The sequence below is a fragment of the Periplaneta americana genome, chromosome 15 (genome assembly GCF_040183065.1).
Source record: "Periplaneta americana isolate PAMFEO1 chromosome 15, P.americana_PAMFEO1_priV1, whole genome shotgun sequence".
NCBI classification, from domain to species: domain Eukaryota; kingdom Metazoa; phylum Arthropoda; class Insecta; order Blattodea; family Blattidae; genus Periplaneta; species Periplaneta americana.
The window spans coordinates 10,199,700-10,221,061 of NC_091131.1; the positions used below are offsets into that span (position 1 = coordinate 10,199,700).

Below are 21,362 nucleotides of genomic sequence, written 5' to 3' on the forward strand. Positions count from 1 at the left end.
AAAAAATAATAGATTTTCATGTTGAAACAGAAATACGATCCAATAAATGCAAATAATATAGTTTCATGAAATTGATCCACTATCACTTCATTAGAACATCGATAATTATCGAAGCTTTTATTGCAGCATGAACCAGCTGACAGAGCAAAATAATAGGAAAAAAAGTTGCATGGTGTTTATGTTGGTTTGAATCTTTTAATTTATGTCAGAATTATAATTATAATGCAGTGACTTTATTAGTAAGTTGTAAGGTTCATCGCAGATTACCAGCTACTGTTAAAGATGAACCTGCAGACATTATTTCAGGATTTTAATCCAAGGTAAGACAGATCATTAATGTTTTTTCTTTGTGGTAAAGTGGTTGTCAGTTTCTCTTTTAATTTTGTGTGTAAGTTACGTTATTGAACAAACCAAATTAATAGTATAACCAAATATTTTAAATGGCACTGTTCTCATTACACACTATGTCAGGTCAGCATAGTTTTCTGAAAATAAAAATTGTTTATACAATAGTAAGAGTTTACTTTTTCATATGCACATTCCAAAGTATGTATTTGAAATAAATTTATGTGGAAATTTAATGTCGAGGGTAAGAGTATCAGAATATACGCCAAAACAGTTTAAATCGAAATGACGTGAAAAACTTAGGTCTACTTAAAGAACATCTTTTCAGAATAGAGCTAATGTAGAACAGAAGTATTCCATGTAACAAAATTAGCTACCTACTCTATTTTAATGACAACATAGTAATGGTATAGAAAGAAGATATGGCCTTGTCAAATGTAACAAGGACTTTTTTCTTCCAAAATAAATGTAATTACATTGTCTTATTTAATTATCAATCATTTTGCTGTGCATTAAAAAGTAGGGATTTCATTTCGGTCGACTTTATTTAAAGTTTAAAAATAACTCAACAAATGAAATAAGAAATACACATAAAGATACAATGGAAAGTTATGATGTCATATTTCTCTGCCTCGTTTCACTTAAATAATCCCCTCAACTAACCCACTAACCTTGTCACATACCTCGGCTTAACGTCACTCAGTTATCCTCTTATTTAACCCTCTAACCCATAAAGAAACGTAAATCAGCATTGGTCCCTCTCTCTTCCATGATATCATACCTTTTCATCGTACCTTTCAAATTAGCCTACCAATATTATTGCCTAGAATTTATTACTGTACAAATACTACTTTATTGTTTTACTTTTACTTAATAGATTTTATTGGTAATCCAAGCAAGGAAATACATTGTGTGCATAAATATTATTGCATGAGTGAACACATTACAAAATTGCAAGAAATGTCTTATGCACGTCATTATTTCTACATCTGTGTAATCAAACGATATCCATATAGGCCTAGCTTATGTATTTCATAATGGAATGTCGTATTCAGATTTGGCTTGTTTAAAACAATATAGGCCTATTCCTACTTACTTACTTGCTTATGACTTTTAAGGAACCTGGAGGTTCATTGCTGCCCTTTCATAAGCTCGCTATCGGTCCCTATCCTGTATAAGATTAACATTAATGCAGTCTCTATCATCATATCCCAGTTTAAAACAATATTCGTTGATTAAAACAAGTTTTAAACACAACATTTAAAAAACTACCGGTGTATGTTTAAGTGTCTTTTTTTTTTTTAAGGTAGCGTATTTCGTACAAGTTATTTTTGTCGTTTCCTGGTTGTTTTATTTTATCCTAATTGTTTACTTAACAATATAAAATAAGTCCACTGCTGTGAAGTAATGATTAGCATGTCTGATTTTGAAACGAGCAGGCCCGGGTTCAAATCCTGGTTGGGACAAGTTACCTGGTTGAGTTTTTTCCGAGGTTATCCCTCAACCCAATAAAAGTAAAATGCTAGGTAACTTTCGGCGTTGGACCCTCGACTCATTTTGCTAGCATTATCACCTTCATCTCATTCAGATGCTATATAAGTATATGCTGTCCAAATATTTAACTTAGGGAAGCAAAATTCTGCTGAGGATCCTCCATAAAAAAGACATACTACTACTACTACTAAAATGGCATCACAGCCCAAAGTCGAGCCTTAGCCTCCTCAATTTTCTTCCTCCAACTGTCCCTGTCCTGTGCTAATCTCCTCCAGGCAGTTGTTCCGAGATATTCCTGAGAATCGATCGTTACCGCATCTATCCATCTATTTTTGGGTCTTCCAGTTGGTCTTTTACCATGTATTTTCCCTTCTAAGATCTTCTTTGGTATTCTGTTCCCTTCCATCCGATAGACATGTCCGGCCCATTCAAGCCTCCTTAATTTGATGAAAGTAACAACATTAAAACTTTTATATAATTTATATAGCTCGTTATTATAACGTATTCTCCACTGCATATTTTCTTGCACCGGTCCAAAAATTCTTCTGAGTATTTTGCGTTCAAATATACCTAGTTTAGCTTCTGTCTCCTTAGATAATGTCCAAGTTTCGCTTGCATAACATAATAATTGTTTTGTATATTTTAAGTTTTGTTTCCTTGTGCACACAGTTAGATTTCAATATTGCGCTTAATGCAAAATAGGCCTTATTGGCTGCAGTGATTCGACTCTGTACTTCAATTAATTCGTTATTGTTACTTGTCATTACTGTTCCAAGATATTTAAATTTCTCAGATAAAAAAGACATAGCCTACGTTCATTTAAAGATGTGGGAAGATGTGTGTAATTGGTTTGTGCCCACGCGGAATAACAATGAACCACAAATGGTCAAATAGCAGGAACAGATGCTCCACTGTTTTAATGAAATCAGAATTGCAAGTTTATGCCAATTCAAACATGGACTATCAAGCTTTTTATAATCGTGTAAAAATGATTTACGTGATAAGAGCTGCAGAGTTGGATGAGATCAATGTAGGCATAAGAATTGGTGGTCGCAGAATCAATAACGTCAAATATGCTGACAAAATCACACTCATTGCAGGAAATAAGGAAGAGCTAGAAAAATTAATAACAAGACTGTCGGAGAAGAGCACCAAAACAGGACTCGAACTAAAGTCAAGAAGACTGCAATCATGACAGGATACATTGATAAAAATAAATAGTGAAGATTTGAAAGTGTTGATAAAATTAATTTTCTGGGTGTAACAATATCAAAAGTAAGCAGTTGCACAGAAGAAATAAAAGGACGAATAATTCTAGGAAAAGCAGCAATGAAGAAATGCAGTATATTTATAAATGATTCAGGAATATCAATTAGAATCAAAATGAAGCTAATCCAAAAAATGTATGGGTGTGAAAGTTGGACACTAAAAATGACAGACAAAAGAAAAATAGATGCTTTTGAGATGTGGTCATGGACAAGGATGCTAAAAGTAACATGGGTTGACATAACAAATGAATCTATTCTGCAAGAAATCAAACCTAGTTGCTCTCTGGAATCTATAACCACAAAACTCAAGTTGTCATACATGGATACTTAGTGAGAAGATTGTCAGCAATGAAGAAGGACATCATGTTAGGAATAGTTGAAGGAGAAAGCTGAAGAGAAAGAAGAATAATGAGATGGCATGATGAAGTGAAGAAAGCAATCAACCTCTGATGGACAGAGATAATGAACCTGGCCCGAGATAGAACCCAATGCAGGAAGGTAATCGAGAACGTGACAAGCACAAGAAAAAGACAATTCGAGCTGTAAAGAAAGGCTGACAATCAACTGGCTGTGTATAGCCAGTCGTAAATTTGAAAATATTCTTTTTTATGAAACTCAGCATTAAGTTTTATAAAATCTATTTATTTATTCAGTTAATATACTGTGCGATATATTTAAAATGTTTAAAATGCTGGTTACCCAAATATTTCTTAAATAATAGTATACTGATAGTAATAGATTTTATGCTTATAAAGTAATAACACCAGTCAAAAAGAAAAAAGTTATACTCAGTAAATAAAGAACTGTTTTCTTATAATACAAAGGGATATACAAACTGTGATAGAGTAAGCCTAAAGACAGTGGCTACAGAAAAAAAAAACCTTTAGGCTTATATCATAGGAATAATGCTGTATAACAAATGTGTAGTCCACACCTGTGGAGTAATGGTCAGCGCGTCTGGCTGCGAAACCAGGTGGCCCGGGTTTGAATCCCGGTCGGGGCAAGTTACTTGGTTGAGGTTTTTTCTGGGGTTTTCCCTCAACCCAATACGAGCAAATGCTGGGTAACTTTCAGTGCTGGACCTCGGACTCATTTCACCGGCATTATCACTTTCATCTCATTCAGATGCTAAATAATCTAGATGTTGATACAGCGTCGTAAAATAACCCAATAAAATAAACAAATGTGTTATGTACGGTACCTAAGGAATGAATAGCATAACACTTTTAATTGAAAATTTAAAAAAAAAATACGTGATAGAAAATGCCCATACAAACTAGAAGAATTATTGTATTGAGTTCACTTTCTTTCATATAATAGTCTACAGTTGGACTCGTATTTTTAAACATTGTTTTAATTATTCTCTAGTTATATACATTTTTTTAAATTGCAATTTTTTATGTGTTTACTATTAGAGACGTAAAATGGTATTGATTCATTTATGATATAGAATGTGTTGAAAATGCTTTACACTTGTACCAGTACTTTACAAGTCAATGAGCAATAAAGAATTATTATTATTATTATTATTATTATTATTATTATTATTATTATTATTAAACAGTATTTTAACAGAACATTTTATAGTCGGCAAAGAGAGCATAGATACTATTTTGTTTGCTGATGATCAAGTGATTTTCAGTAATTCAGAGGACGGTTTGCAAATAGCAACAAACAAATTATTAAGAGTTATTAAAGATTATAATCTTAAAATATCCTTAACAAAAACTAAAGCAATGGGCTTTCTGGGGACTAGACATCTAAGGACCAAAATAGTAATAGAGAATGAAATAATTGAGCAGGTGAGTAGTTTTAATTATTTCGGTTGCAACGTATCCTATTGCGAAAATGACGATGTTAACAACAAAGTAAATAAATTCCAGAGAATGTGCGGTACAATAAAAAGAACTTTATCCTGGAAAACACTAAAAGAGACCCAACTAAAATTCTATAAAGTAATGGCAGTCCCTGTTCTTATGTATGGCAGTGAAATCTGGGCATTGACTCGATCAGAAAGAAGAAGGATAGAGGCTGCAGAGATGAGATTTCTGAGATCAGTGGCAGGATACACTTTATTGAACCAGAAAAGAAGCACAGGCATAAGGACGAAACTGGGAATTTTCAACTTAAACGACAGATTACTAAAACAAAAGAAAAACTGGAAAGACTATATATTAAGGATGAATGAAGACAGATTCCCAAAAAAAAATACTGAACTACAGACCCGAAGGAAGGAGGAATGTCGGAAGACCCCGCAATAGATGGGAGGACACTTTCCAAGAGGAAGGAACAGGCCACCAGGCCTAAACCTTGAAGATGATGATGATGATGATGATGATATTATTAAACTGTGTTGCATCACCAGAATGCAGCATATGCCAAGAATCAGAATCAGTAGGCCTACTCAGTCAAGATCACTTACACTGCAAGAAGCTGGATACCATCAAACAAGCTGAAGAGATCTAGCTGGATTATACTGATATACAAGAGAAGTGATGAAAATCACATACAATTGAATTGAATTTAACAGGGGGGACACTATGGCCCAGCACTGCGACCTTGTTTAGATTTATTGCGCTAGCCCTCTGGTGACGCATTCCCAAACCCACACTGGCCGATCACACCAAGGTTCTCTGGTCCAGGTTTCGAGCAGGCAACCCCACACATCCCTAGGCCAACCCTCTCCATGCGCCGCCGGCCGGCATTTGAGGAACGCTACGGAATGATAATGAAATGGAGAAATGGTGACGGAATGATGTAAATGCCTAATTTGGGGAAAAAAGGGAGAACCCCGGGAAAAACCCCAACTGCGACCTTGTCCGCCAAAAGTGTCACTTTAGATTTTTTTAATGAAAAAATCCCAGACCTGACTGGGAATCGAACCAGGGCTCCCTGCGTGACAGTCTGAAGGTCTGACCACTCAGCCACCGCAGAGAATCACATATAATAGAACCTTGTTTATCTGAAACGATGAGGGCAGAGGTGATTTCGGATAACTATTGTTATCCAGGTACTCTAAAAATTTATTAATTACACCTTACAGTAAGAAGATCTACTTAAAGTAATCTGATATTTTTGTCTGAGTTTTATTTTCGCAACGTTTCATAGCTGCTATATCCCTCCACTGCTTTATTAGTAAAACCTCCTCATTTTCCTCGACAAAACTTTTTTTTCTTTCTAATGGCTGGGTACGTTGAAATTCATGAGCAACCCTCCTTCATAGTGAGAGAGCAGGGAAAGTGTTTCTTAGAGAGTCCTGTTAGTGACTGGCAACCAGGCAACCCTGCGGTTGTCACGTTCTTCCCAAACTTTTCACTACATTATAGTATGTTGAACTGAACAAGTTCCATTACTCTTTCATCGTATGATGACGCAGAATATCTGCATGGAAATAACATATGTACTTCGGTACATTAAAATAATATATATGATATGCGTAAATAACTTCGTGATTTAAGACGGCGCTTATTCCGTCGGATCCCGGCCAACTAGTCACTCATTACAAGTGCACCTCAGCACATGTGTGGACTTCAGTCCTAGGTTCATAGATATCTATGACGTAGTGCAGAGGGCGGCCACTAGAGGGAACCCAAGAGTTGGAACTTAAAACTGAGACGATTCTTCCGACGCTGGGGTGGAATCCGGTGTGGCTTAGTGGATAAAGCGTCAGCACGTAGAGCTGAAAACCCAGGTTCAAATCCCGGCACCGGAGAGAATTTTTCTCCGTTCCATTACTCTTTCATCGTATGAACAAGTAAAGGAATCAACAGGGTGCAATAAAGTACAGGTACTGATAGTTTCCTCAAACCCTCCAAAATTAAAGAATGTGTATTGTATGTATCTTGTGTGTGACAAAAAAAAAAGACGTTTCAGTTAACCCGGGTTTTGGTTGACTGAATTTCGGATGAAAGGAGTTTTGTTGTATCTCATTCACCATTAGATAACAACTTAATACAATTTATAAATGAAGTACAGGGCATATCAAAAGTCCGGTAACTTACTTACTTACCGGCTTTTAAGGAACCTGCATGTTCATTGCTGCCCTCACATGAGCCCACCATTGGTCCCTATCCTGAGCAAAATTAATCCATTCTCTATCATCATATCCCACCTCCCTCAAATCCATTTTAATATTAATCATCATCGAGATCTTGTCTAAGTTGAGGCACCAACCATTGCTCTAACATGTCCAGATATGAATGTCCAGTCACAGTAGCCTCAATGAAGAAGAAAGGTCCGTACAGTTTTCTTTGTGACAACGCGCAGAAAACATTCACCTTTGGTGAATCACGCTCATGTTCAATGATTCTGTGAGGTTTCTGTGTACCCCAAACACGACAGTTGTGCTTGTTAATTTTCCCACTCGTATGGAATGTCGCTTCGTCGCTGAAAATTAAACGGCTGAATAAGTCATCGTCGACAGCTTTGACGATTTCATCTTTCAGCAAGATGGGGCTCCGCCACATTTCCACAATGCAGTTCGTACTTACCTGATTACGGAGATGTCTGATCGTTGGATAGGACCTGCTGGAGTAAGGGACAGATGTTTCATGACTTGGCCACCAAGGTCACCCGATATGGCTGCATGTGACTTTTTTCTATGGGGGTAACTAAAGGACCGTGTGTTTGTACCGCCTTTGCCACGTGATTTAGAGGAACTAAAAACCAGAATTCGAGAAGCTGCCGCCACGGTCACAGAGGATATGTTGAAAAGGGTATGGGAAGAGTTTGATTATCGTTTGAACATCTGCCGAGTCACTCGTGGTTCACACATTGAATCTCTGTGAAGTGTAAAACGAACTTTGAGAGTTTGACTTTAAACTGACGTGTGTTTGAAAATGCTATCATTAGTAGTTTTTGTGTAATAAAATATTGAAAGTGTTACCGGACTTTTGATATGCCCTGTAGATATCTATTTTGTAATCATACAGAAATGCATTTTGCTTGCAATATGGATAACGAAAGTTTATCTTTCTTACTTGCACTCACAGCAAATTATTTCACTTATGTAAGACTTTTGAATAGCAGTTCAGAGAAATTAAACTAGAAAAAGGAATATTAGTGATAGCATGATAAAAGAACTGTATTTTTGGTAAGTCCTTGTCTTCATAAACTGTTTGTTTGGAATGCAAGTTAAATTTCAGCTTATAAATAAGGATAGGTGTCTTGAGATTTTTGCAATACATTTATGTGAGCATTTCTTGCAGCAAGTTCCTAGTACATGTCTGCCTGATGATTTTCACCGCACTGTTTGCCCTCCGTCTTGATGGCACAGTCCAGTGGAGTTATTGGACTGTTTTTATACCAATTTGGTTTTGGAAGTTTATGGTAATCACCGGTGCTACAGTTGGCAGCTATGTGTGGTGGAGATATCCACACTTCAGGTCTGTACGCTTCATAACACAAGAGTCACTCAAGTTACACAGTGTTGCTTGCTTCGTCTTTAATTTATATTATTTATTGCAGGCTCGAAGGGGAAGCTTATGTCCATTACAAAGCCATGCTCATCAGTTTAGCACTCCATCTCATTCTGCTCATGTTTGAGCTCTTGGTGTGTGACAAACTGGAATCCGGTAGACATCTGTGGATCCTTGTGTTTATCCCCTTGATATTTATTTCAATAGTATCAATTGCTGTTTGTATTTGGGCAGTTAAGCACGACCGTTCATTTGAGGTACGTATCTTATAAGTAATGTAACAGATTGAGGTAGATATTAATGATTACATAAAACAGTCATGTCAAACTCATTGCCACTATAAACCTACACAGAGCATGGTGCCAGACTCAAGGCATGGATAAATATATAATAGGATGCGAAACTTACTGAGTTTCCCGTAACACTTACTAGAGGCGCTGTTGTAGAAATTGATCTTGCTGTCATCTGTTTGGGGGAGGGGCGTTATTACATCTAGCAGCGCACCAAGTAGCGAAAAGAGTAATTACTCCATGCATTTAGCAGCGCACATGGTGACGAAAATGTTAAACTGTGCAGAAAGTATTCCCTCCCACCCTCATCGATATTCAAAACTAACCCAATTTAAAATAAAACATTTACAGTTTTATTCCTCACAGCATATTCTACTGAAAATTCTTACTGGAGCCAACAGGAAGATAAAAGAGACGATGTGTTTTACACTACCCGATTAAAATACAACCAGACAGATACAAAAAAATGAAGCAAAATGTTAGATAATTGGAATTGTATTCTTTGGGTATTTATTGTACAGCACAATGGAAAAGTCTGCAAGAACTACTTAGATAGTTCAATTTATTATATTACTATTACTTTACAATAAATTCAACAACACTATTTTTACATCATCCATAAACATCACTGTTTAAAATACACTGCTTATACACACATGTATCACTTTATGTTCACTTATTAGCAAGTTTCTATCTGCCATCTCGACTCCTCGACTCTCGAGCAATTTCTCAATAAATAGAGAACTCTGGGTAATGTACCCAACACGTAGTTCTAACGTTTACCACCTACGATGTTGGGCGCTGATCATCTTATTTCAGCCCCCCACGGCCAGATGGTGCTGACCACAGTTTCGCATCCTATTATATATTTATCCATGCTCAGGGCAGATGACATTTCAAACGTACCTGCATTCAATGTTCTCGATCACATTGCCGTGTGCAAATGTAAGACCATGGAAATTTCTTGTCCACGATTAGCTATAGTATTTAGCAACTAGCTTATGGTCTCGAACTTCGAAGATTCATTGGGACATACATTCTTTGCTGTTATTAAAATGCAATCCTTAATAAATTGTCCGTCTGAATAAGTTCGATGTCTTGTGACAATCATGCATGCTAATTCAACACTATACACCTCCATGCTCTACAAACGTATACTGTATAAAAAAACACTTAGGCCCAGTTTCTTCAACCTTTGTTAACTGCACCTAACATAGTGTTAATTAACTGGAAGTTAAAAGTATGAATTGCTGTTAAAAATATTGCGTTTCTTCAACTTTACATTTCACATTTTAACATTCTGTTTGTTAACTCTCTGTTAGGACCAGAGATTCTAGAGTTTAACCATAACCTATAACCAAGTATAGGCTCACTTCTGTTTTCTGAACTCTGACAATTGCGATTCTCGCTTGTTTCCGTTGTTTGATTCAGAGAGGATAGAAGTCTTTCTATTCTCTCAGGTTTGATTTCTGCTTCTTTCCTCGTTTGTATCACACTATCATAATAGCGTGGAGCGGCGTATTGGTATTGCTGGTATGAAATGGGAACACTGGAACAAATAGAAATCGTGGGATTAATTTCTCTTCGTTCGAAAGAAACTTTCTGCTGGAAATTATTTCGCAGTATAAACCAATTAATGAGAATAAACAAATAAATGGATCTACGAGTAAGCTGAAAGCGAAAAGTGAGGCTTGGCAGAAAATAGCCTATACCTTTGTATGAACTTCTGGTCTGTCAAATCACAGAAATCATCCCCTCTGTTTATGTATTCATGGATATCATTTCCTAAATAATCCAGATATATAAGTTCAGCATCTAACGCACCAGCCATATTGGATACTTTTATGCTAACAGAGAGTTAAATGATTTAACTACATGAAATTGGGCAGTTAAATTAACATAGGTTTTAACAGCCTGTTACTACTAACAGTAGTTGAAGAAATGCTTCAACTGTTAAGTTTACAGTTGAAATGGAATAACACACTGTTATAATTTAACAAAGGTTGAAGAAACCGGGCCTTAAAGAACAGTGTGCTAACTGACAGATTATTATCTCAATTTTCACAGAATCCCATGAAGTTTTCACCCATTCACAAAGTTAATATCGACGCATAAGATGCACCATGCTTTATAGACTTTTTTTTTTTTTCAAAGAAAGAAATGTGCATTTTATAATGGTGTAAATATGGTATAAACTGTAATATGCTAGAGGAAAGGAATGTTATGAAATGAAAGAAATGTATAATAAGAAAGTAAGTGTCAAGTTCGCAACACTCATCTGCTCAGCAAACAAGAAAAAGATATTATATAAAAGTCTGCTTGCTTAGTTTTTTTTTTTTTTTTTCGGATACAGATTAAATGTTGAAATAAATACTCATTAATATTGACACATCTGATGTGCCATAAGACGAAAACATTTACAGATAAATTAACTTTAATAGAACAATAGTATAATGTTAAACATTATTTTGGTTTAATATTAATATTATAGTTTTATTGGATAAGTCAGATTGACCGAAACAACTTAACAGCACATTAATATTAAGAAATTATTGACTTGTTGAAAATTTCAACATGAATCAGTGGTGAAGCTCTTAAGAGGCTTTTGAGGTTTAGCCTACCCAAAAAGTTCGTAATAATTATATCTGAACACTTGGTTGCACTCCGATTCTTCCTTATAGTTTACTTTGGCAGTCGTTCCAGTATGGAGAGAGCAGTGCGAGCAGCGAGGCTTAAGGTAAAAGCCTCTAAAGGCATGGCTATGACCTTGACTCACAAGCTTGAGGGGGGGGGATCGGGGAGGGGTATAGACTCGCTACATCTCCGTATGGGATGAGACTAGCCTTCCATCACAATATTACGTCGCGCTATATTGGTGTTCTATGAAAGCACTGCATTTTTAGTTTAGTTCAGTCAAATAAGAGAGAGAGAGAGTGTGAGTGAGTGTGTGTGTGTGTGCGTGCGTGCGTGTGCGTGTCATATTAATTTTGTGTAAAAGGGCTCATCCTAAGAGAACATTGAGGTCATTATTTGTAGAATTTAAAGAGAAATCAGTCCACACCTGTGGAGTAACAGTCAGTGCGTCTGGCTGCAAAACCAGGTGGCCCGGGTTCGAATCCCGGTCGGGGCAAGTTACCGGGTTGAGGTTTTTTTCCGGGGTTTTCTCTCAACCGAATACGAGCAAATGCTGGGTAACTTTCGGTGCTGGACCCCAGACTCATTTCACCGGCATTATCACCTTCATATCATTCAGACGCTAAATAACCTAGATGTTGATACAGCGTCGTAAAATAACCCAATAAAATAAACAAAGAGAAATCGTTTTCAAGTTGGATGTATGAAATAAAATGTGCTTACAAAGATAGGAGCTCAACACCACATTTACATATTAAAATAGATGATGGAGGAAGACATAGACATTTTCATGGTATAAGAAATATCCTTGGCTAACAGGGTGTTCTGAGGCAAATAACTAATATGTTTTACCTGTATTCTGTTTGGGGATGAAAATGAGTGGTCATCATCTTGTGGGGGTCTGTGTCACAAAAAATTTGATAGAAAAGATGATAAACATCTGCTCTATAAAATGATACAGTAAAACCCCGATAAGACACTGTTCAAGGGACCGGGTGTAAACTGCGTATTAACTGGGACCGCATATTAGGCGGGTATACTAATTTTGACTTATATACAGTATCTATTAGCATTTTTCATTATTGAAATACATGATTCATGAAAGGTAATACAGTAGTAGTATTAGTATTTATTTATTTAACCTGGTAGAGATAAGGCCGTCAGTATTACTCCATTATGTAATTACTGTACTGTACGTCAAAGACATTTACAATATGTACTGTACTTAATTCTTTCGAAAAAAAAAAGTCATTTATAGTTGTTTGCCGTGTGCATGTACTTCAAGTCCTCATGTTTACCACACTTCAGTTTCCTGCAATTACATCCTCCCGACGTCGCAGCTGTAGTGATTGAGTCGCTATTTTTTATTATCGTCCTTAATGTCGATGATGGGATTCCTAATGCATCAGAGAGTTGTTTCTGAGTAAGAGTACTGTTCTCATCGTACATTCGTAAGATTTGACATAGAAAGCGCTTTGTAACTCATTGTAATCACATTCACAGTCACTTCAATACACTAAGGACAACAAACTGCTCAGCAAAAATTTCCAGAATTTTATTACGGCCGAGTGAGGAATGCTGTTTGAGAGAGAGGGTTAGCAAGAGGGTGAGGTATTGTAACTGTACGTAGGCTTTAACCATGTAGGTAAGGAGTTGAATAAGAGAGTGTAACAAGAGGGTGGGGTATACTAAGGTATGAAGTATGAAGGTTTAAATGCGCAGGTAAAGGGTCGAATACCAATAATTTTCAGATATATTATTATAATGTACCGAAATACATTCTCCGTTCATCGTATGATGACGCAGAATATCTGCATGGAAATATCATATGTATTTCGGTACATTATAATAATATATATGATATGCGTAAATCACTTCGTGATTTAAGACGGCGCTTATTCCATCGGATCCCGGCCAAATAGTCACTCATTACGAGTGCACCTCAGCACATGTGTGGACTTCTGTCCTAGGTTCATAGATATCTATGACATAGTGCAGAGGGCGGCCAAGAGTTGGAACTTAAAACTGAGACGATTCTTCCGACGCCGGGGTGGAATCCGGTGTGACTTAGTGGATAAAGCGTCAGCATGTAGAGCTGAAAACCCGGGTTCAAATCCCGGCACCGGAGAGAATTTTTCTCCGTTCCATTACTCTTTCATCGAATAATTTTCAGGTTAATGGCACCAGTGAGTTCAATGACAAAGATGTTTCATTGCTGTTACAGTGCATTGCTGAAAATTACATCGAAAATATTTAACAAAATCAGTGTATTATGCGGGACTTGAGCGCAAGAAATGGAATATTTTATAAAGGTGTTATATATATAAAATGTGCAGGGACTGGACAAGAAAAGCGTATTACACGGGATAGCATAATAAGCGGGCGCGTCTTAACGAGGTTTTACTGTACAAGGTTACCAGATTTTTTTCAGCCTACCGAGTATTTACATATTAGCTTCGCCACTGACATGAATTGTAAGTTATTGCAAAGAGATATATATTATTGTTTTTTGTCTTGCGTAGTAATTATTGCATCCCAGATAGTCACTCAAATCCTGTTTTGTAGTTGGAGTTGTTCTGCTCGGTGAACATTCTCCAGTTCATCTTCTTGGCACTGCGACTTGATGGCTTCATCTCGTGGAGCTGGGAGGTGGTGTTTGTACCACTGTGGATACTCATGTGTCTCTCCCTAGTGGGAGTGCTGTACACCATCATCTTTGCTGGAATTTTATTACGAGCGCCAGAAGTAAACCCACAGCAGAGACGAACTTCTTTCAACAGTGCACTTGGGTACACTTTCCTCGTCATACCCATTCTTATTTTTCAGGTATGTCACATAAAATTATTAAGAGGCCTGTATGTCATTCCAGTTTGTAAAGAAACAATGAAAATATTTGCTTTAGTGTTAATTACTTTAACTACAATGGAATAATGGAATCGTCGTCGTCATCATAGTAGTAAAGGAGGAACATTTCCAGTTCTGGAATGTCAAATAACTCCAACACATTCCAATCTTCAACAGAGGCAATTCTCTTCAAAATTTGTGATTAGTTCCCAGCCAATAAATTAGTATTAAATTGTAACAAAACCAACATAATTTAATTTAAACCCTGCTAAAATTCAACCTCGCAAACTCAAGTGCAATAATTAACCATGGGTCCCTAACAGAAACAACAACCAAATTTCCTGGCTTACAAATCGATAATGTGTGAAATTGGAAAAATCATATTAAAGAAATTACCCCCGAACTAAATTCAGCATGTTTTGATATTAGATCTATGCAAGTGATAGTAAATATCAGTACCTTAAAAACAATATTTATTTTATTTAGCTAGCTAGCTAGTGAGTACAAATTAAAATTATAAAACAAAAATGTTTCTAGCCACTACCGTAAGAGCCAGGCTCGTGTACGGTGTGGTCTTAGTCAATAATATAACATAAAATTTACAAGGACAGTTTACTAAATACAGTAAGTAACTTAATTCAAACCAATAAATACAACACAAGAGCAAGAATAAAGAAGAAAGAGAAAAAGAGAGAAAAATACACATTTAATATAAATTGACAATCCGACAGAAGCCAGTGATATTCAATAAAAACATGAATATAGTCGATAGAAATAAAAGATAAAAAATACATACATTTGTTATTATTATATATCATGAATAATTTTATATTTTTCTTTTTTAAAAGGTTCAATTTTAAAATATTTCAAATTTGCATATACTTTGCATATTTCCATTCGGTAATGAGTTTTGGAATAATATTCTGGAGAAATTGTACAGATAGTAACAGTATATTCCTACTACAAAAAAGAGTAATTAGAATAATAGTGGGTGCCAAATCTAAGGAATCGTGTAGGACCATTAAAAAAACTACAAATAATGCCCATGGCTTGTCAATATATTTTTTCATTAATAAACTTCCTCGTATATAACTTTGTAACTAATTCAACAGTTCATAGCATAAATACTCATAAAAATTCATACTCCATCGGCAAGTCTATCGTGCTAACAAAAAGAAATGCGTTATATGGCAGTAATCATTTTTAATAGGCTCCCTATGGACATAAAAAATGAAACTCAAAACATAAGATTATTTAGGGCCAAATTAAAGAAGTACTTAATTTCTCATGCCTTCTATTCTGTAGGTGAATTTATGACATTCAACAATCCTGCATGAATATTTCTGTTTTGTATTAGTATATTGTAAAACCCTTCTTATATATTTCAACTGGACTGTGACTATAATTAAGACTTTATAGTACTAATTATTAAGATTTTTTTGACATGTTCCATATTCTAGCTGTGAAATGATGTACGTATACCATGGAATGTAAATAAATGCAATACAATCGTCATCATCATAATTCGTGCTACAGCCTATCACAGGCCTTGACTATCCCTAGAATGCACCTCCATTCGTTCCTATCTTTTTTCTTCCTTTTCCATAGCCACTGGCGTAGCTCTGTCGGTTAAGGTGCTTGCCTGCCAATCTGGAGTTGTGTTTGGGTGCGGGTTCGATTCCCGCTTGGGCTGATTACCTGGTTGGGTTTTTTTCCGAGGTTTTCCCCAACTGTAAGGCAAATGTCAGGTAATCTATGGCGAATTCTCGGCCTCATCTCGTCAAATACCATCTCGCTATCACCAATCCCATCGATGTTAAATAACCTCGTTGTTGATACAGCGTCGTTAAATAACCAAGTAAAATAAAATCCTTTTCCATCCTTGTATTCCCAATACTTTAAAATCTTGTTCAACACTATCCAACCATTTAATATTAGGCTGTCCAATTCTTTTGCCATCTATTTTTGTTAAAGTAACTTTGCAGCATGGATCCATCTCCTTTTCTCTGTAAAGATCCTCCAGCCACCCAATCCTTGAGGTTTTAATTATTTTAACTATATCACTGTCATCAGAAGCATCATATACATAATTCATCATTATATCTAATGCTCATTACACAAAGACTTAAGTTTTATTGAAACATTGTTGCTGGTGAAATTACAACTGTCTGTATTTTTTGCAGGTGCTGCTTGCCAATAAATTGGATGAAGACATCTCTCTGAGTTACGTTGGCGTTGTTTCGCCATTATTTCTTTCATATTGCACTCTCATCCTCATGTCATTTGGTGCTAAGGGGGGAAACAGATGTAAGTACACATATTAATAGAAAACTGAGTATGAGCAGACGTACCCAGATGTATGCTGCCAATGCACTAGAGGTCCTGCAGATAGTGATACTGATGTACTAGTAAGAAATGCACAAATTGAAAATGGATATCAGATAAGCCAAGATCAGTCACGAAGAGTTATTGCTCAACTTTGGAAACAAGCGCCTGGTTTCTTGGACAGAGTTACTGAATTCTAATTCCTTTGTCGGGATGTGTAACTAAAAATATTATACTAGAACCATAGCATTAGATAGGATCAGTACTTTAGAATAGGGTTGCCAACTGTCCGGAATTTTTTTAGATTGTCAGGAAAGAAATTAAATTGTTTTCAGGATGCTTAATGTCCAGAATTTTCTTTATTGTAATTTTATATTCTGAAATTTCATATTGATAATTCCGAAGCTGAAGATCTGTCAATTCCTCAAGAACGCTGAGACACTGTTTCGAAAACATGTAGCATGCCAAACTTAAGGAAAATGGCTCAACATATATATGCTCTGTCAGACTCCAAAGCAGCTATTCTATCAATAATCTCTAAACACACACCTTCATCTCAAACAGCAGAAATAACTAAAATGCTCTCTCAATTAATATCACTCAATAAAAGAATTGTATTCCAATGGATACCGTCCCATTGTGGAATCCTGGGAAACGAGAATGCGGATGCTTTAGCAAAGAAGGGCAGCACTGCTACTTACAGACCTGTTACTAAATCTACGTATTACTCTGTGAAAAGATTTATTAAATCTACATACTTAGACTTCAACAAACGAAATTTGATAACACAATCTCAAGGGAAAAAATGGAACTCTCTGCATCATAATCCACAGTTAATTCCCGATTTACCACGGAAATCGTCTGTAGCTGCATTTAGATTGGCAACAGGCCATGATTTTTTGGCCAAACACCTGCATAGAATTGGAATATATCAGTCCCCTAACTGCCCACTGTGCAACTCACGCCAAGAAATGGATTCGGAACACCTCAAAATCTGTGCTTCAGTGGCTGGCCATGATAATATCTTTGAAAAATATTGGAGTGCAAGAGGTCAAATGACTTTATTGTCAAACGCCTGGCATTAGAAAACAACAACAACATATATGCTCTTTCAGTTAGCAATGCTCATTTAGAGCGAGTTTTTTTTTTTTTTTTTTTTTTCTTCGCAAAATTTGAAAAAATCTCTGGACTGACGAGAGAGGAACCAAATGAGGTCAGAGCTTGTGAAATCAGAACTTTCAGTAAAGACTATCTTTAATTTATCCTGTAGAGCAGCCCTGCCTACTGGGGCATTCAGCTTCCAGGGCATACAGCGAGAGACGGGTCAGTGCATGGAGCTATTGCTGCCTCCTGAGTCTGAGAGTTGTGATGTGGCAGATGTTGTACATTACAATCTGCATCGTGTATAGGGCATTCGGAGTTTAGAAAATACCATTGGGTATACAGAGTGTTTCAGGAGGAATAGTAAATATTTTAGGAGATGGTAATATAGACAAATTCGAATAAAAAATTCCATATAAAATGTGTCCAATTTTTATTGGATATAGAGATACAGCTGTTAGAATGGAACCCAAGAAGGTATTAAGCAAAGGCATAGGCCTATTAAAAAAATTTTTAGAGCAATTCTTATACATATACTTAAACTCACAATTGTTATCGGAGAAGCATTTATTTGAAAGTATAAATAAGAGTCGCTCCACTGATTAAAACACGACTTGTGCTTGAGTCCGCCACTGCACCCATCCACTTGGTTTCTGCCCCCGTGCCCCGAGAGCCAGTTCAGGGCAGTTGCCTTGGACAGGCCTGCTGTAGAGGATTTTCTTATTTTGTTTACACAAACAAATAACTATTAAACAAAAGCAGAGGAAGCAATAAGTATTCTTTTAAATTGTAATGTTAACGTAGCGATTCTAGTGATAATCCCTGTGCTTTTAAATGTGTAAGACTTTTATTTAATTTATTTTAACATTCAACCGAATATTAATACAAATATAGTAAACCTAATTCCAATTGTCTATAATTGAGCTTTAAAATAAAAGTGTACTTATGAAATGTGTTTTAAATTTTTTAAATGTACATTTATTTTTAACTAGCCGTACCCGTGCACTCCGCTGCACCCGTTAGAAATAAATATAAAGTAATTACATAATTAAAATAGGACGTTTGATCCAGGGAACATTCGTGTTTGATAGAAGGATAAATCGTTTAATATGTTACATAATTTAAATTGTATTTAAATAATTAAAATGCGGTCATTTTGGTCCAGAGAGCACTCATTTGGTGCAATGACAATTCCTTTAACATGTTTCTTAATTGTTATTACATGCAACCATAGTTTAATGAAGATTGACATACCATTTAGTTTTAATGTGTATACTTTATATTACTTGCTATATGTTTCAGAAGTTACTGTAATAGCATTGTAGAATTATGTCCATCTAGAGAAACTACACTTTCCAATGGTGAAATAATAAATAATTAAACAATTAATTAGCTTCCAATATTACTTCACACAATTAGGCAATGTTTAATAGCTTTCGATTGTTGTTGACCAAGGCCCCTTATAAACGAAGTCATTTGTTTTTATTTCAGTACAGCGCCTTAGATGGCGTTGTTATTGTAATTTTAAAACTCATTTATCTCATTAAATATCAGTCCTATCAAAATTTTTCAAAGAATAAAACTTATCAGAAATCATTGTTAAAGAAACGTTTGTTATGTAACATTTTTCACAAAAATCAATAATAAGCGAGATATTTCGATTTATTTAATTCAGGCCCCCTTATAAGTCCCCTTTTAAACAACCTATTTTGAATGCCATATAGCCTAAAATCTAAGTTACAACGAACGTAATTTATATTCTAATTTTCATCGAAATCCGTTCAGCCATTATCGCGTGAAAAGGTAACAAACATCCAGACAGACAGACATACAAACAAAAATTTCAAAAAAGCGATTTTCGGTTTCAGGATGGTTAATTATACATGTTAACATCAATTATTTTTGGAAAATCGAAAATTACCAGAAAAAGTTTGGCTACAGATTTATTATTAGTATAGATGTGTCCTGAATTTCTGTCCCCTGGAGTTGGCAACCCTACTTTAGAAGTTAATTGAATGATGTGTCTTTCTCTTGACAGGGTGGTTCGGGATTCGTAAAGATTTCTGCCACTTCCTTCTAAGCCTTTGTCCATTTCTTCAAGAATATGCTAACATAGCATACAGTCTTCAAAGTGACGAAGGAGCACGAAGGGGGCAGAGTGCTACTGAAGGTGTCGGAGATGCTCCATCATTAGACGTAAAACCAGAAAAAAGGTTTAAAAAGACTGAGTTGCTGAAGCCTGTGGTACCTGTAATATCGATTGACATGCCAGATTGAGAGCGGTGGGTAAACGGAGCTCGACTCTTTAAAAGAAGATAGCTGTTTGAGATTTAATAGTGGTTATATTTGTAAAATTTTTATGGAATTCGAATCTTAGCATTGTTTTTTATTATGTCTATCATTTAAGGGCCTGTGTGAAAATATGCATATTTGTAAATATGTCTCAATTATATATATATATATTTTGTTTGTATGTATAAATTTGCTACCATTGCTTTGTTTAATGAATTGAGCAGCTAAGAGTTTATGGAATATCTGAAAAAAGAAAAATTGTCTTAAGAGTTGTAATTTCGTTTAGGTAGATTAGTGCTTCAGTGGAACGAAAGAAAGATCTCTGTTGCTATAAAGAAGTGAACCTATGATGGCCTTAAACTGCAAGCGTAAGCAGCATTTGCTTCAGTCCCATGTGTATTGATTTATATACACTCGAGCTTCATTCAGGCACTAATTTAAGTTCTGTTTTATTTCAGCAAATGAATTGCAGCCATCGTTTCAATGTTACAATACAGTTTTAAAGTTTAATTATAAAGTACAATATTAAAGTGAGTTGTGATCCCCTCCCGCCGAATTTTGTTATGAAATTTGTTCATGTTATTACTTCTTTATAAGATACGAGGATCATCCAGCAGTATCATGGTGACTATTAATAAAGGAATTGATTTTAAGTAAATATTTATTTTATTTTTATAAAATTCTAAGTGCTTTAATGTGCTTTTCAGTACATATTGCACTTAGAAATCCATTTTAAGGAAATAATGCAAAGATTTCAATGAAATTAATTTTTTTATTTACATTATGTTTTATTTAATGACGCTCACAGCTGCTGAGGTTATATCAGCATCGCCGGTGTGCCAGAATTTTGTCCCTCAGGAGTTCTTTTACATTTCAGTAAATCTGTCCATTTAAGCACAAATAAATGCCATAGACCTGGGCTGAGATCGAAACCCGCAACCTCGGGCACAGAAGGCCAGCACTATACTGACTGCGCCATCCAGGGTGATAGTGAAATTAATATCTGCATGTGTTTTTTTTTCTGTGTTACATATAGCTCGCGCAAGAAACGATTACCGAAAACCAATGGTGGCGTTGCTGTCTGTTTTGACGTGCGTATGTAGGCACTCCGAGGGGGGAGAGGTGTGAGCCGATGGAAGTACTTTCTCTTTCAAGGTGATACAAATGAGGATATCGTTGTGAAAATAAAGAATGTAGCAAGAGAAAAATTCGAAGCTAATTAAACGCGCAACATATGTTTACGAATGAAATAATAATACCGTGCGATACAAGACACGTATTCACATGCAATGGAACAAACTAAAGTCGTAATGTAACTATCACAACGCAAGACTGATTCTAACGATGTCATT

The 21,362-nt window shown here is 35.8% G+C and overlaps 1 protein-coding gene across 1 annotated transcript; it reads left to right on the forward strand.

The window, feature by feature from the left end:
* The first annotated feature begins 131 nt into the window (after positions 1-131).
* LOC138714628 (transmembrane protein 185B) lies at positions 132-20,527 on the forward strand. The gene is made up of 8 exons (XM_069846662.1): positions 132-320; positions 8,315-8,491; positions 8,574-8,781; positions 14,014-14,274; positions 16,476-16,599; positions 19,757-20,000; positions 20,297-20,378; positions 20,469-20,527. The coding sequence occupies exons 1-6, from the start codon at positions 283-285 to the stop codon at positions 19,993-19,995; spliced, it is 1,047 nt and encodes a 348-aa protein (XP_069702763.1). The 5' UTR covers positions 132-282; the 3' UTR covers positions 19,996-20,000; positions 20,297-20,378; positions 20,469-20,527.
* Positions 20,528-21,362: the final 835 nt, after the last annotated feature.

Coding starts and splice junctions, on each gene's coding strand:
- LOC138714628 (XM_069846662.1), top strand. CDS start 283: ATGAACCTGCAGACATTATTTCAGGATTTTAATCCAAG. Junction 8,492..8,573: donor TGGAGATATCCACACTTCAG/GTCTGTACGCTT, acceptor TATTTATTGCAG/GCTCGAAGGGGAAGCTTATG. Junction 8,782..14,013: donor AGCACGACCGTTCATTTGAG/GTACGTATCTTA, acceptor CCTGTTTTGTAG/TTGGAGTTGTTCTGCTCGGT.